This window comes from Rhinolophus ferrumequinum, chromosome 8 (genome assembly GCF_004115265.2).
Source record: "Rhinolophus ferrumequinum isolate MPI-CBG mRhiFer1 chromosome 8, mRhiFer1_v1.p, whole genome shotgun sequence".
Lineage (NCBI taxonomy): Eukaryota > Metazoa > Chordata > Mammalia > Chiroptera > Rhinolophidae > Rhinolophus > Rhinolophus ferrumequinum.
This window is the reverse complement of record NC_046291.1, coordinates 16641446-16658886: the sequence shown is the minus strand read 5'-3', so window position 1 is coordinate 16658886 and position 17441 is coordinate 16641446. Positions and strand designations below refer to the sequence as shown.

The following is a 17441-nucleotide window of genomic DNA, read 5'->3' as shown; positions in this document are numbered from 1 at the left end:
CCCATCGTTCTTACCACTTTCTGAAGCAGTTCTGGAAGTCCTCTTTCGTGAGCGTTTCTACTTCATCCTCCATCATGACAACGCTCCGTGTCACACATCGCTTCTGGTATATGGCAATTTCTGTCAAATAAAAACATTATGGTGTGTCCTCATCCACCTTATTCACCAGATTTAGCACTGTGCGACTTCTGGCTCTTCCCCAAAGTCAAAGTGACCATAAAAGGTAAACATTTTGAATTGATTCAGGACATTGAGGCAGCCACGACAGAGTAACTAAAGACACTCACGAAAGAGGATTTCCAGAACTGCTTCAGAAAGTGGCTAGAGTGATGGGATAAATGTGTTCGAAGCGATGGGGAGTATTTTGAGGGAGATTAATGACAATGTGTCTTTTACTGTAATAATTTTTTATTTAAATATTCACTGTAGTTTTCGGTCACACCTCATAGTCTTTTGTGTCTGGCTTCTTAAGCATAATGTTTTTGAGGTTAATCCAGGTTGTTGCATGTATCAGTAGTTCACTGCTTTTTATTGTTGACTAGCATGCCATTATATGAATATGTCATATGTTTATTCTTTTATCAGCTGATGGACATTTGAATTGTTTCTAGTTTATGCCTATTTTGAAAAATGCTGCTATGAACATTTGTGTATAAGTCTTTGTGGGGACATATGCTTTTTTGTTTCTCTTGGGTAGATACTTAGTGGAATTGCTGGGTCACTATAAAACTATTTTTTTTAATCTTTACCTCATACTTTTATTAGTTTTTAATTTTTAAATTACAGTTGACATTCAATATTATATTAGTTTCAGGTGTACAACATAGTGGTTAGACATTTATATAATTTATGAAGTAATCACCCTGATTGGTCTGTTAACCACCTGGCGCTATACATAGTTATTACAACATTATTGACTATATTCCTATGCTGTACTTTACATCCCCATGACTATTTTGTAACTACCAATTTATATTTCTTAATCCCTTCACCTTTTTCACCCAGGTCTGGCAACCATCAGTTTGTTCTCTGTATCTTTGTTTCTGTTTTATTTGTTTATTTTCTTTAGATTCCACATATAAGTGAGATCATATGGTATTTGTCTTTGTCTGACTTATTTCACTTAGCCTAATACCCTCTAGGTCTATCCATGTTGTCACAAATGGTAAAATTTCATTTTTTATGGCCAAGTAATATCCCATTATATATATATGTACCTCATCTTCTTTATTCAGTCATCTGTTGATGTGCGCTTAGGTTGCTTCTACCGTGTTTCCCCCCTCTCCAGACAATCAGCTCTAATGCGTCTTTTGGAGCAAAAATTAATAAAAGACCTGGTCTTATTTTAAACACGGTATATCTTGGTTATTGTAAATAGCACTGCAGTGAACATAGAGTTTCATATATCTTTTCAAATTAGTGTTTTGTATTTGTTCAGATAATACCCAGAAGTGGAATTGCTGGGTCATAAGGTAGTCCTATTTTTAATTTTCTGAGGAACTTCCAAACCGTTTTCCATAGTGGCTGCACCAGTCTGCAGGCCAACCAGCAGTGCGTGAGGGTTCCCTTTGCTCCACATCCTCACCAGCAGTTGTTTGTTGATTTACTGACGATAGCCATTCTGACAGGTGTGAGGTGGTACCTCATTGTGGTTTTAATTTGCATTGCTCTGATGATTAGTGATGCTGAGCATCTTTTCATATGTCTGTTGGCCATGTGTATGTCCTCTTTGGAGAAATGTCTATTCTCTTTAAACTTTTAAAGAAGTCGCCAAACTTTTTCAAAGTGTCTGGACCATCTGACATTCCCATCAGCAATGTATGAAAGTTTCCATTTTTTCATGTTCTGGCCAACAGTTAGTATTATCAATCTATTTGATTATAGTCATTCTAGTGGGTACATAGTACCGTGTTTTCCTGAAAATAAGACATAGCTGGACCATCAGCTCTAATGTGTCTTTTGGAGCAAAAATTAATATAAGACCCGGTTTGATATTATATTTATATTATATTATTCCCAGTCTTATATTTTATTAAAATAAGACCGGGTCTTATATTAATTTTTGCTCCAAAAGACGCATTAAAGTTGATTGTCCAGCTATGTCTTATTTTCGGGGACACACGGTAGTATCCCATTGTGGTTTTAATTTTCATTTCCCTAATGACTAATGATGCTGATCATCTTTTCATGTGTTTATTAGTTATTTGTATATCTGCTTTAGTGAAGTATTTATTCATGTTTTGCCTATTTTTAATATTGCCTATTAATGTATTTTTTTAAAGTTGGTTGGTTTTCATCTTCTTAGTGAGTTGTAAGAGTTCTTTGTATATTTTGGCTATAAGTCCTTTATATTATATTTGCAAATGTTTTCTCCCAGTTTGTGGATTTTTTTTCATCTTTCCAGTGATGTTTTTCTACGTTTTTAATTGTGATATAGCTAACTAACAGCTGGACTATTATCAGGTTTTCCTTTTATCAATCATGCTTTTGACATCATATCTAAGAAATCTTTATCTTAAGGTCATAAAAATTTTCTTCTCTGTTTTCTGCCAGAAGTTTTATATTTTAGTTCTTACATTTAGCTCTCTGATCCATTTTGAGTGAATTTATAGTGTAAGGTAAGTGTCTAAGTTCATTTTTTTGTGTGCACGGATATCCAGTTGTTCTAACATCATTTGTTACAGACTGTCCTTTTCCTCATTAAATTGCCTAGGCAGCCTTGTTGACAATTATAGGCATATCTTGTAGCTATTGCAGGTTTAGTTCCAGACCACCACAATAAAGCAAGTCATGATCTTTTTGCTGATGAAAGGTCTTCTTTCAATTTGTAAAAAACACAACATCTACGAAGCCTGATAAAGCAAAGCACAATAAAACAAGATATGCCTGTAATTGACTATAAAGGTAAGGGATTATTTCTAGACACTATTGGGTTGGGTTGATCTATATGTCTATTCTTAGGTCAGTACCGTAGTAACTTGAGTATTGTAGCTTTATACTGAGTTTTAAAATCAGGTAGTATTAAGTTCTCCAACTTGGTTCACTTATTTTTTTTCAAAATTGTATTGGCCATTCTGTTCTTTTCCATTCTCCATATAAATTTTAGGATCATCTTGTCAGTTTCTCCAGAAAAACCCGCTGGGATTTTGATAGGAATTGCATTTATCCTGTAGATCAATTTGGGAAGAATTGCCATCTTAATGATATTGAGTCTTCTAATTCGTGAATGTTATATCTCTCCATTTATTTAGAGCTTTAATTACTTTCAGCAGTGTTTTGTAATTTTCAGTATTTCTTTTGTACTTCTTTTGTTAAATTTATTCCTGTTCCTTTTGATGCTATTCGTGAATGGAATTATTTGTTTTATTTCATTTTACTTGTTGTTAGTGTATAGAAATAAAATCTATTTTTGTATATTGATCTTATATCCTACAATCTTAATTAACTTGCTTATTCTCGTAGGTTTTGTGTGGATTTCTTAGGATTTTCTATGTACAAGATCATGTCTCCTTCAAATAAATATAGTTTTACTTCTTCCTTTGCAATCTACATGCCTTTATTTTCTTTTTCTTGCCTTATTGCACTGGTTAGAATTTCCAGTATAGCGTTGATTAGAAATGGGATACGTAGACATCCTTGCCTTATTCCCAATCTTAGAGAAAAAACATCTAGTGTTTCACTATTAAATATGATATTAGCTGTTTCTGTGATCTTATGACATGTTCCTATCAAATTTTGAGTATTTCCTTTTTACAGCATATTCCAGGCTCATGTGATGTTTTTCTTGCCCCAGGTGTTTTTCAAGAAACTTTAGTTCCTTGGTTCCATTTATTGACAAATGATGTATGGGAGCCAGTATCTGGGCAGTAGATGAGTAACAATCACTTTTTACCTTTTCACCCAATGTTTTCAGAAATCCCGAATATCTAGTTTTAAAAACCAAAAAAAGACCCAGAAGCAAGGGTCTTTTCCTGGTATGTCCCAAAGCACTTTTCAGTTGCTTTTTAGTGCCAAGTCATACTGACAGCTGAAGAATCCAGTTACTGGTAATGTAACAAATATCACAGAAGTCCCCAAATGACAAGACAGGTATGTCTTTGTATAAAAGAGCATTACACATACCAGCTGAAATTCGGGGGTGGAGTAGTATTGCCTGCTCCATGTGTTTCCCCTCTTCATTGAAGCTTAAGAAAAGGGCTGAGGGGAGAAGGTCAGATCATTTGGTGTCCGTAATAGTGAGTATGATGGTGAGCGTCACCTGACTGAGTGTGGGCCACGCACTGTGCTGTATGTGAATTTTCTACTTAGATTCCACCTCTACCCAGTGGGGTTATGGGACTTCCTCGCTAGTCTTTCCCCAGACATTCCAGGTGTGTTGTTTCAGCATTGAATGGATTCTCTATTCATCAGAGCTCTGTTTAACGTGAGTCACCAAGGGGTGGCCGCCGCTGATGCCACATGGGTGTGAGTAGTGGCAGTGCCCTGGAGACTCTTGGAAAAACTTCCCACAAGTAGTATGTGGTTGTTTGTTTTTGAAAGATCAAACAATACAAATGCCTGTGAAGTAACCTGGAAACGGGGCCCACTCCCCTCCACTGCCCAATCCTTCATCCCACCGCTTCCCCCAAGATAACCACCCTAATAGTTTAGTGTATATTCTTCCAGACCTGTGTTTTTGCGTAAGCATAAAAAATGTCCTGAGAACTGTTTCAGAGGGACTTTTCTTCCCAAGAACTCTTTCCTCAGCTGCTCTGCCCTCAACTAACCTTTCTTTTCAGCTGGGCATATTCCGGTTTGGACTTTGAGGAACTTAGCCAGACACAGGCTTGTTTCTTCTAAACTTGAACTTTCGTACCCCCTGTTTGCTTCTTAAGTAAGCCTCCTGTTGCCCAGGGACAATGTGTAGGAGCAAGAAAGGTGCAATATTAGTAGCTCTTTAAAATATGTTAGATTATTCAAAATATTGTTTTCCAGATGAGGTCTGTTTATTTCTTCCTAAAGTAAGTTCTTTGTAAACTGTTGATTGGAGGGTCAATTGATGGTGGATCGTTCGGACTTAGAGAGTGTGTATGAATGCCTTTGCTGGTCTTTAAGTAGTGGACAGATGCGGCTGAAAAATACATATGTAAATTGAATGAAAAGAATGGAGCTTGTGATTCCTTTTAATTGACATAATCACCAATTACTATAAGTTTAGATTTGGTTAAGTCGGGTGTTTTTGAAACAAGGCTTCCATTAGTGGCCGTCTACATACATAAATATTAGTACCTTTTCTCCTTGTTCTCTTTTCTTTGATGTCTCATCCTAAAATATTTCCTGGGAGATGGGCAACCTGTCTCTTGGATTCCAAAGGCACAGACACAGCAAGTTTGTAGCATCACAGTTCACTTAGAAATTTGAGGGAAGCTGGGAGAAGGGCCTTGCAGACGTTGTGTCAGGAGCCCAAGTACACCACAGGGGGGACAGGTTTTATGACCTGGCAGAAAACGCGCCTGCTGCGTGTATGCTGTCCGGACGGTCTGGAACGCGCCTGCTGCGTGTGTGCTGTCCGGAGGGTCTGGGTGCCAGACATTGTTTGCCCACCTGGACTTTGATTTTATGGCAGAAACCATTATTCTTAGTATGTTAGATTTGAGAACTACTTTCTCACTTCCTCTACTTCTTCTATTTTGGGCCTTTTAAAGCTTTTTAAAGTTTGTCACTTTGCATTCCTGTAGGGTGAAGGGGTCATTTCCTGGCACTTCGGTGGCAGTGCTGTTGAGGGCAGCACACAGGAGAAGGTGACCTGTGGCAGTAGTCAGGGCCGGGACCCGGGCAGCCTGAATGTTAGAGCTAGGTCTCTGCTTTCCCATCACGTGGAGCTTTGATTTCATCAGGATTGTCTGTAAGCAGAAAGAAGGAAGTGGCTTTTAGCAATCATCATTTCCTCGTCTACACCAGACACTACTTCTGAACCAAAAACAGTGATGCCAGGTTGGAACGTTTGTGACAGTGTTATGAGTGATACTGGTTACTTCATGTTCTCGAAGCTACTCTCTCCGAATTATCTGACCGGACAGATTTGCCTTTGCTTGGCAGTTCTGACAGAGCTATCTTGGCCATCTCTGAATGTTTCTTACGAGCTGGGGGGCTATTTCCCAAAAAGAGAGACAGAAACATCTTCTCACCTGCTAGGCCCCTGGGTCTAGATATGCATCTCTGGGAAGACAAGCGGCCCTTTTCCAAGTTGCCATCCTACACATCATGGGGACTATGAGAGGCAACCATGAGTGGGAAATGGCCATTGCAGAGACATGTGAGAGCTGGAATCCTCTTAGAAGAGAATCCACTTTCCTCGGGCACCCCTCTGGCCCGCTTCCCATTCTGCCTGGAAGCAGGCCACCTGCAGCTTCGCCTCCCTCTTCCTCATTTGCATTAGAAATCAAGTCAGCTAGATGCCAGGACACTTGTGTGCAATATTCCTGGCACTGAGGATTCACACAGTACAAATGCGGAGAGGGAGACATTGAGCAGTCTGTGCAGAGGGCACCCAGGGCTGCAAAGGAAAGTGGGATTGGCTGTGGTGCTGATGAGAATGAAGTAGTCACTTCGCTCTCAAAGGAGCTCAGTATAAACAGTGGAAGAGTATTTCCAGCCTGGCTTTTGTCTGGTACCAGGAGCTTAGGGCTAATTGAGGGGATAGTGACTGTGTGTGTTTCATTCCTGTTTAAGAGGTCGTGTGGAGTCAGACAACCCTGAGTTTTCATCTAGGCACCACTCGTTATTGGTGGTTTAATTTAGAAGAGTTGCGTAGCTCTTCTGAGTCTCCGAGTCGTCATCAGAAATTGAAGGTGAGGCTGCTGTGAAGATGGAATGAGATAATACAGGCAAAATGCGTAGCACAGTACCTGGCATTCGTTAGGCACCCAAACTAGCATTCCTCAGTACTTGAGTGTTTCCCGCTCATTCATTGTATTTTTCAGTTTATTCATTCAACAGACTATTGAGCACTTACTGTGTACCAGACCCTGTACTGGCGACAACAGCAGGAGGAAAATGTGCTTCTTGCTCCTAGTCAGATGAGCAGTCCATACTTAAAGCTCGTTGTAAGAGAAACCATGATGGTGGCATGCACAGAGGTGAGGCATCCTGTTTGAACAAGGGAGTCCGGGAAGGCTACCTGGAGAAGGTGATATTCTAGCTGATCGTTTTGAAGTCTGGTGAAAGAGAAGGAAAGGGCTCCAGGGAGCAGCACTTGTAAAGACATGAAGGGCTGACATAGCAGGATGCACACGGGAACCACAGGTGGGATATTCTTAAGGGAGTGCCAGCCCCAAGTTTCATTTCCTTAGCCCTTTCCTCCCATCACTTTGGGGTGTCTGCGGTGTTGTATCGGTGGGGCAAGACGTGGAATCCTGAAAGAGGACTCCGTGAGCTGGGACTGTGAATCTGTTGAGTGTACACAGCATGTGCACTCGTGTGTCACATTGTAAAGTCACAGGCATGATTTGCCTCTTCCTTTGTGTGTGCCACTTGTCCATGAGTGCATAGACTGTAATTGTGCCCCGCACAGTACTTCTGGAGTTTGGACATGGTGGAGGTCCTTTTACTGTCCTTAATTTGAACCTTAATTTGAAGTTACTGGCATCAAAATCTAGTTGTAACACTTGCGCTGTTTTAGCCCACTGTCATTTTGAGTATCAGTAGTGATGAGTTCTGGGTTTTGTACTTTTGAGAAAGAATCCACATAAGTCAGCCTTTGCAGGAAGAGGGTGACATCGTGTGGCTTCTGCAGGCTTTTTGTAGTTGCAAACAGGAATCATGGATCTCCCTTGGCCATTAGTCTCATCAAAATACAAGGTCCTCTCCCTGTTGAATTTTATGTTTTAAATGTAACTTGAACAAAAAAATTCTCTGCTAATTCCTTCCCTCTAGCCACTCTGAAAACACTTGAGGAGGAGGCCAGGATTCCATTCAGATGAATGACTTCTTATAAAAGGATCTTGTTTTTTCCTCCGGATGCTGTCATGAAAGAAGGCCCACCTTTCCCTGCAGTTGTGAAAACTGGAGACTGTTTTGTGCAGTTGATTTAGAAAGTAAGTGACCCTGCTGAACAGACTGTTTGGGACCCAGAACTACAGCCGGTTCAGAGATTTTTGCTTTAGAGGCAACACTGAATGAGAAACATAGGAGACAGGCTCCGTCCCTGAGGTCAGCCTGGGATCTGGAGTAAAGAAGGCTTCTGTCTTCTGTCCCCTTCTTCTTGCCTCTATATTCTACTCCCTGAACTCTCCTGACCCACTGGAAAGAAAGTCATTTTAAGTAAAAATAATGTTGGTATTTACTTCCATTTTGTTTCTTTTATTTCCCACCAACACCTGGGACGGACTTTAAGTCTATACAGTTGGCAAGACTCTTGAAGAAATGAAATTACTTTCCCAGCTCCAGAGGTCAGGGGAGTTCTCTGAACTTGTCGTACTTCGCTGAAAAGTAGACCACACCAGGAGCAGCTGAGCTTTGGTCAAAGAGCAGTAGATGTAAACTGTTTCTCGAATGATCTTTGACCTTTCATAATTGGTTGGTGAGAAAGAAGATACTGGATGGTTTCTGTGTCACCCCCAGACTGGCCTTATTCCTAGCCACACCAATGTTAGGTGAGGGAAGGAAGCCCCTCATGTAAAGTTGTGGATAATAAAACAAAAAGATGGGTTTTTTTGTTTTTGTTTTTGGAGAGAAAAGAACTGGCCCTCTGAGTGAGAGAGAGGCATCAGGTGAGCAGACTCACAGTGGCAGAGCTGTGAAGTCTAGTCCTTGATGTCGCCAGCTTTGATCACATGAGGGCAGCAGGAAGGGCACTGAAAACACCCTAAGAATCTAGTGTTCTTCTCCCAGGGCTCCAAATGACGACCAAGACTGGTCACCCAAGGAATACTGATGTGGGACTTTGTCGTTTACCTGGGGACTGCTGTCGCATTGTATGTGTCCTCCTGGGACTGTGACATTCCCATTTGTTTCTCTCCCCTTCAAGCTGACGGACTTCAAGGATGCAGCTGCCGCTACTGGAGGCGTGTGGCACCTTTCCTCAGCCGGGCCATGAGGCCGTGTGGCCATGATGTGGGCCCCCCATGGCCTCAGCGGGAACGGAGCACTACAGCATTGGCCTCCGCCAGGGCAACGGCTTTAAGCAGACGGGTCCCGTGGGCCCCACACCTGCCCTGCCACCTGAGAAACGCTGTGAGGGCAAAGTCTGGCCTCAGGCTCATCAGCAGGTGAAGCCGATCTGGAAGCTGGAGAAGAAGCACGTGGGGACACTTTCGGCAGAGTTGGGCCCACCCCAACCAGCATGTTTTTTTTGCCCCAGCACTTTATGTAGCCCTGGGCCCACAACTGTCCTTGCAGGCCACGGCAACTCCTGTTACCTGCACTCTCTCCCGGACCTGGTCAGCCACACCCTGCTGTACCGCCGCTCCAACTGTAGGCACAAAACGTACCAGCAACTGGAGTCTTTCTGCTTGCGTTCAAGCCCGTCAGAAAGAAGATCTTTTTCTGTCCCTCAAAAGAGCTTCACTGTCAGACTCACTGCCAATCAGGCCTCGTCTCTCCCAGTCTCCCCCATGGCCCAGCCCACGGCGTCCTCATCCACAGATCCGTACTTCTCCCTGGGAGCAGCCGGGGAAATCCCTTCAGGGAATAGCCTGGCCTCTGCCATCTCAGGGAAGATCCCATCTCCACTCTCCTTCTCCTCCTCCTCCTACAAGCCCATGCTAAATAACAACTCCTTTATGCGGCCAAATAGCACAAAAGTGCCTTTATCACAGGCCACAGAGGGCCTGAAGCCACTGTCCTCACCCAGGATCCACCTTGCCTCCTGGCATCATTCAGGGGGCACTGGAGACTGTGTACTCCAGCCCATTGAACACAAGGTCCCACACAAGAGCAATGGCACCGTCCTAGAGGATGCTCTTGCCCGTAGCACCCTGGCTTCCCCCAGCTCCTTAGACACTTCCGCCACCAGTGTTGCCTCTCCCCAGTCTAACCAGAGTAACTTAGCCACGAGGGCAAAGCCACATCCCTTTGGCCTGGATGGCGACTCTGCTTCCCAGGCTCTGAGCAGGGAGGTTCGGTTCACTGAGGCCGTGAGGAAGTTGACTGCACGAGGCCTTGAGCCGCCGAGGCAAGGCTGCCAGTTTGATCAGTCTTGTTTCATGAACCCCAGCTTGCAGTGGGATCTCAACAGGAACAGGCAGTGGAAACCTCCTGCAGTAGACCCGCCATTCTCGCAGGAGGATGCTGGCGCAGACGGTAGGACCCTCCCCGGAGCTTCGGACGCCTTGGAGTTGGATAGCACCGTCTTCTGCACCAAGCGCATCAGCATTCACCTCCTTGCCTCACACGCCAACGGGCTCAGCCACAGCCCTGCCTGTGGGTCTGCGACCGACTCCCCACCACTTAGAGAAGACAAAATTCCAGTTCTGCCTTCTCCCCCTCAGCCCTGTGGCTTAGCCGACGTGGCCACCCGCCTCTCTTCCATCCATCTGGGCCAGCTTGGGAAGGAGGGGCCTAAAGAAGCCAGGGAGCTGGACTCATCTTCTAGGGAGATTGGGTAAGTGGGGGAAAGTTTTCGGTTCTTTAGAGCTGTAGAGTATACACACCATGATTTGGTGACACTGACCCTGTGTCTCTAAAGGTTTTATTTTTCAGTTGCCCTAGAATTTTGGTTTTCACTTTAGGGTGAAGGTCAGCAAACTACAGCTTGCAGGCCAAATCGCACCCACTGCTTGCTTTTGTAAACAACATTTTATTGAAATGGAGCCTTGCCCATTCATTTACTACCATCTATGACGTTTTTCTTGTTTCAGTGGTAGGGGTGAGTAGTTGTGACAAACTGAATGGTCCACAAAACGGGAAATATTTACTGTCTGGGCCTTTAGAGGAAGAGTTTGCTGACCCAGTTTGCTGCCCCTTGCTTTAGGTTATAACCAGGTAGAAATAAGAATTCCAGACATCACCTGTTGGAGCCTGTGACTTTTCTCCTTAGTTCCAAACCCAATCAGGTTCTCAGTCATTCCTGGTGTGACAGCCGTTTCAGCGTTAGAGCATACACGTACTTGGCTGCTTCTCTTGGCTCCTTGTTACTTCTCTCGAGCCTTGGTTCACCCAGGCCTTGGCCAGAGAGAGGCCTAAGGACCTTTGAAGTCCATTACCAGACAGTCATTGATGGGGTTCTGAATGCAGAATTTTGTACTTGTATGTTCTGAGGGACTTCAGAGAACATAAAAGACGTATATACCGTCTTTCCCCGAAAACAAGACCTAGCCGGACGATCAGCTCTAATGCGTCTTTTGGAGCAAAAATTAACATAAGACCTGGTCTTGTTTTACTATAAGGCCAGGAAAAATATAATATATAATGTATAATATAATATAAATAATATAACATAGCAACATAATATAACATAATGTAATATATACTGGGTCTTATATTAATTTTTGCTCCAAAAGACGCATTAGAGCTGATCGTCCAGCTAGGTCTTATTTTTCGGGAAACACAGTAGTGCCTCTACAGAATAGGGGATATAGGATTGAGTATGGCTACCCCTAAGCTCTGAGGGCAAGGGCAGCGAATTGTGAGAGCTAGGCAAGAGACAGCAGATTGGTAACTGGGGAAGGGACAAACATTGGGCGATGAGGACGGAATGAGAATCTGACTGTGACCTCCGTTATGGAATTAGCTGGGCTGCGGCATGATTCTTTCTTATAGCTCAGCTGCTGACCTCCAGCCAGACCAGGCTGAGGCTGAAGATGTAGAAGAAGAGCTGGGAGATGGTTTGGAGGACTGCTGCAGCCATGACGAGAATGAGGAGGAGGAAGGTGAGTAGGGGGCCCTCTTACCTCCAGCTGGGAATTGGTCACTACCCACGGGGCGGGGGGGGGGGGGCTAACAGTTGTGTACCAGGTCCTTGACCCACTTTATCATCTGCATTACTCATTTGCCTTGGGGCTCCAAGGCTGGTGAGTAGTGGCTTTTGGGGGACTTTGTTCTCTCGTCCTCCTGTCCCACTAGTCTTGCCTTGGCCCTGCTGCTGTTGAGCCCTGGGAAGGCAGCAGGGTGGTACTCCTGGCTTTCCAAGAAGGCTGACCACAATGTCCCAGGACGAGCTGCCTAGGCTTGTGAGTTTGTGTAGCAGCCTCTCCCCTTCAGCACTTCTCTGCTTCCCCCACAGGAAACTCCGAGTGCTCCTCGCCCAGTGCCGTCTCCCCCAGTGGGTCGATAGCAGTCATTTCTCGGTGAGTGCTGTCTGTGCAGATCGTTGGTACATGCTCATTTTCTAAGATTATAAAGAGATTAATCACCTAAGTCGTGAATGACCGTGGTAACCCTAACTCACTTTTACCAGATTTTCACATTTGGAACTTTAGTTTTCAAACAAGGAGGAATAGAAAGGACCAGAAGCATATTTTGTCAGTTGGGCTAAAAGCAGTAGTACCGTGTTTCTTAGGCTGCAAGCTGGTCTTTAGGCTCCAAGAAATTGTTCAAGTGAAAAGCAAATAATTTCAAGTGGTTAGAAAATTAATAACCAATTAATTATAAAACATAATGTTTGAGGAAAATTATTAGTTAGGCCACTCTCACGAGGGTAATTGCCACCTTGCATTATAAATGTGTTCCACTGTCAAGAACAGTTCTGGGGTAGATGTACCGTTAACTGGAGCTTTTGGAAATTGGAAATGCTCTTTTGCTGCATTCTGAGGTTAGTTTTATGTTGAGAAATAAGACTGGCATTAACCTTAGTAATAAGAATTTGAATTAAAAATTTTGTAGCTTTAGTGTACATTATTTTATTGACAGCCCTTGGTGGAGTCTGAGTGATATCTGTCTCTAACAAGGGAACCAAAAAATCGATCTCTTAGAGTAGGCCCTTCTTTTGTGAAACAGGTAGTCGTAGGATGCTGCATAACTGAGGTGGAAAGTTGCGGGAAAGGAAAGAATGCTGGGCTATGAGGAAATTACTATAAATGAGGACATGGCATTGTGCTAAAGATTGGTAGAACTTGCTAAAGGATCATATACACCACCTTTCAGGGTAGAAAGTTAACATTCTTCAACATAATCTTCCTGGTTCCCCTCACCACTTCCAGCCTTGCCTTAATGTGAGGCTCTCATCAACTATATTGTTTTATTAAATATTAAAAAGAACTGCCCAAAGTTCTAAACATTAAATTTTTTTCTGTTGAAAAATAACTTCTACTGAAACCGTAAAAGAAACAAAACATAAATACAAAAAATTAAAAAGTTGGTGAATTTTGTTTTTGTATTTTATTTTTGATTAAAACTTTCTATTCTAATTTTAATTAAAATCCAGCCGTATACGTGACGGGTTGCCTAACACGTGGAGCACCCAGACTCAGGTTGCTTTTCTTTGTGTCAGCTGTGCCTTAGACGAAGCTAAGAGGAAAAGGAGCTTTCCATGCCTTGGTTATTATGGACAAAGCAAGCTGCATCTCTGTGAATATGATGGTGGCAGCAGCTGTACCAATTTTAGAGCCCCAAACCAGCAAGGCAGAGAGAGAGCTGTTGGGCAAGTGGAGAGACAGAATTGGGACTTTCTATGAAGGTGGATAGAAATCCTGTCATAGGTACCCTGAGTCTGGTGCATAAATTCTGTTCCTTTAAGCCTAACCCATCCTCCTTTCAGAACAGCAAAGCTGTTTCTGGTTGTATATATTGGATGTTGACTAAGCACCACCACTCTTCATGAGAGAAAGATAGTTGACGTGTAATTGACTTGGAGTCGCACCTTTTCCATGCTTAAAGGTGATCTGGGTTTGTTTTCAGGCCTGCTTTAAGATAGCTGCATAGCCCTTTATTTAACCTTTCTGATTTATAAGATAAAATTCACAAAAGGTGTTGTTAATAATTTTTTCATTAATTAATTTAACTCCTACAAAACGCACAGACCTTCTAATCTATATGAGGCTTAAAACATGGGTTTTCAAGCACATGGAGGTTGAGGAATTCTCAACCACTTTGCACGTTTTTTTTTTTTTTGGAGAATATTGGGGAACAGTGTGTTTTTCCAGGACCTATCAGCTCCAAGTCAAGTCGTTGTGGGAATCAAACCAGAGACCTTGGTGTTATGAGCACTGCACTCTAACCAACTTAGCCAACGGGCCACCCCCACTTTGCATTTTTAGGATGATGAAAATCAGAAATTCTTTTGGATTGCTAAAATCTTATTTTTTCCAATTATGAAAGATTTATAAGAGAAAATTCAGCAATTATAGAAAGATCATTGAAAACACTGCCTCTGTTTCTCTACCCAGCAATGGTTTATTGCATTTCCAGTTCCATATTCTTTTTCTAAGAATCATGTGATTTTAGAGATGGAGGTTACCAAGTCTAGCCTCTTTTTTCAGATATAAAAACTGAGGACCAGATGGGCGGCTGATTAGCTCAGTTGGTTGGAGCGCGAGCTCTGGGCAGCAGGGTTGCCGGTTCAATTCCTGCATGGGCTGGTGGGCTGTGCCCTCCGCAACTAGATTGGGGACGGCAACTAGGTTGGGGATGGCAACTTGAGCTGAGCTGCTGCTGAGCTCCTGGTGGGTGGCCACTGGATGGCTCAGTTGGTTAGAGCGCATGCTCTCAACCACAAGGTTGCCGGTTCACTCCACATGGGGATGGTGGGCTGCGCTCCCTGCAACTGGATTGGGGATGGTGACTGGACTTGGAGCTGGGCGGTGCCCTCCACAACTGGGATTGAGGAACGGCAATTTGACTTGGAGCTGATGGGTCCTGGGAAGGGCACACTGTTCCCCAATAAAGTCCTGGAAATGCACACTGTTCCCCTTCCCCAATAAAATCTTCAAAAAAAAAAAAAAAAAAAATTCTGAGGACCAGAGAATTTAAGTAGCTGTTGCAAGGTCATCGTTTCTAGCATTGCTAGGCCGGAAGCCAAGCTTCTTGAAGATAAAAGTCCAGTACTCTTGAGAGGTAGCTAACAAAGATTTTCTTTCTTTTCTTCAATTATTAAACTTTTGATTTGGGGACAATTGTAGAGTCACAAGCAATTGTAAGAGAAATTCCTCCAAACTCTTTATTCAGTTTTCCCCCATGGTAGCATCTTGCAAAATTACTGTATTGCAGTACAACCAAAATATTAACATTAAGTTAAGATATAAACATTTCCATCACTTCAAGCATTCCTGCTGTTCCCCGAAAGTCACACCTACTTCCCTCCTACTCCCATCCCCTTTTAATCCTTGGCAACCACTAATTTGTTCTATAATTTTGTCATTTCAAAAATGTTATACAAATGGAATGATAGCCACATGTAACCTTTTGGGATTGGCTTTTTTTACTCAGCATATTCTCTGCAGGTTCATCCAGGTTGTTGTACGTATCAATAGTTCATTCCTTTTTATTGCTGAGTAGTATTCCATGGTATGGATGTACCCCAGTTTGTTTAACCATTCACCTGTTGAAGGATATTTGGATTGTTTCCACTTTTTTGGCTATTACAAATAAACCATCATGTACATATGTTTGTGTGACCATAAGTTTTTCTCTCTCTGAGATAAATGCCCCGAAGTGCAATTGCTGGGTTATATGGTAATCGCATGTTTAGTTTTTTAAGGCACTGCCAAAACTGTTTTCCGGAGTGGCTGTACCATTTTGCATTATATCTTGTCTTTGGATTTTTTTTTTTTTTTTGTCAAATACAGTTAACATACAATATTGTGTTAATTTCAGATGTCTTTGTTTTTAAATTAACTCATTCTCCTTGATTTTCAAATTCTGATACTCAGTAAATTAAAAGTCTTTGAAGTAAAATATTTTGGAAATGAGGAATAGAGTTGAATTCATTGGAATTCTTTAATTGGGACTTAGTATTTAACTTGACCCAATAAACTTCATTAAAAATTCCGAAGGTTTAAAACACTGTGGCGTTTTACATACAGTGCCTATTTCTGTTGTGCTACAAAACAACAGGTAGAATGGCTTTTTATAAGCTAAAAATTAAATAGTAATATTTGTGGATCATATCAGCTCAGGATAGAGGAGTAATACTATTCTCTTCATTTTCAGTGCTATTTAAAGACAGGTCTGGATCTGTCAACTTGAACTAATAGATAGTTGACGTATTCACTGTTTTGAGACTCCTTGAGGTAGTCTTGGCCTAGCCATTGTTGGAACAACAGGGACCCCATGGCCCACTGCCCCGATTCTCAGACCTGTTTACCACACTTAGGGTTTCCGGACGGGAATTCCTGCCCGTTCTCAGAAGTTTTTTTTCCGCTTTCCCATCCCCGAATCCTGAGATATAAACTGTTTTCTGTTCTCCACGATGAATCATTTCCACAAAGTGACGGCCGATACTGGGTTCAAGGAGCTGATTTTCCCGATTTCCCGACCAACTTTTCTCTGGATTTGGGAATGGGAAAGCGAAAAACATTCCTGAGAATGGGTGGGAATTCCCGTCTGGAAACCCTAGCAATAAATAGGAAAAATGTCTAAGGGATACATTGTGAGTAGTACATTTATTTCCCATTGTGGGTATTAATGGGTTCAAGGAGCTGATTTTCCCGATTTCCCGACCAACTTTTCTCGGGATTCGGGAACAGGAAAGCGAAAAAAATTCACGCGAACGGGCGGGAATTCCTGCCCGGAAACCCTAACTGCACTGTCACATAACAATCTGGTGTCAAATCATTTCCCAAATGGAGGAGAGCATTAATCAACTGTGTATCTTCAGAGAAACCTAAATATAACATGAGTTAAAAGCATCTCTCTTTTCTTTCTGTTGCTTTTTTCCTTTTTCTTTTTAAAAATCTCTACACCTCTTATTAGGTCTTTTCTACTTTTCCTCCTTTTTAATTATCCATATCATTCCTTTTCTCTCTTCATTTATTTCTCTTTGTCTTAGTGTAGCATATTCCTGTGCTAGTATCCACCCAAACTCATTACCTGCTCTCAGAACCACTCTTCTCAGGAACTTCCCTGGCCTGTGGCTTCTCATAGGAAATTTTGGAGCTGTATCACAGGATGAAGTATTAGAAAGCCTTGTCTTTAGGTGACATTTAATGGTATGGTTGTATATGGGTGAGCCCTAGCACCTTACTGATTAATATTTGCAAAATAATTATTGAGCACTTGTCTTTGTAGAAGTACAATTTTAAAGACAGCGCCCTAAAAGACATTGTATGTAACAGTAACAACACTTGAGGGCTGTGGCTTCCCCTTTCTTTACTACATGTCTGTTTTTTTCCTTAGGAGCTGCATGGAGATTCTGACCAAACCTCTTTCCAGTGAGAAAGTTGTCCGACCAGCCCTCATCTATAGTCTCTTTCCCAACGTGCCCCCTACCATCTATTTTAGCACTCGGGATGAGAGAGGTAAACCTAGCCAAGTGTCTAAGCTCAGAAGAGCCCTCAGGAGAAGGACGCTAGCAAAGTTAGGAGGAG

General features: G+C 42.5%; 1 protein-coding gene across 3 annotated transcripts in view; it reads left to right on the top strand.

Moving 5' to 3' along the window:
• Positions 1-17441, top strand: part of TTLL4 (tubulin tyrosine ligase like 4) — a 39042-nt gene that overhangs the window by 10316 nt on the left and 11285 nt on the right. For all 3 annotated transcript variants that reach the window (XM_033112417.1, XM_033112418.1, XM_033112419.1), the window contains exons 2-6: positions 7915-8075; positions 9008-10582; positions 11740-11849; positions 12203-12266; positions 17251-17372. In XM_033112417.1, the coding sequence (XP_032968308.1) occupies positions 9105-10582; positions 11740-11849; positions 12203-12266; positions 17251-17372 (1774 nt within the window). In that variant the 5' untranslated portion in view covers positions 7915-8075; positions 9008-9104. The remainder of the gene's footprint in view (positions 1-7914; positions 8076-9007; positions 10583-11739; positions 11850-12202; positions 12267-17250; positions 17373-17441) is intronic.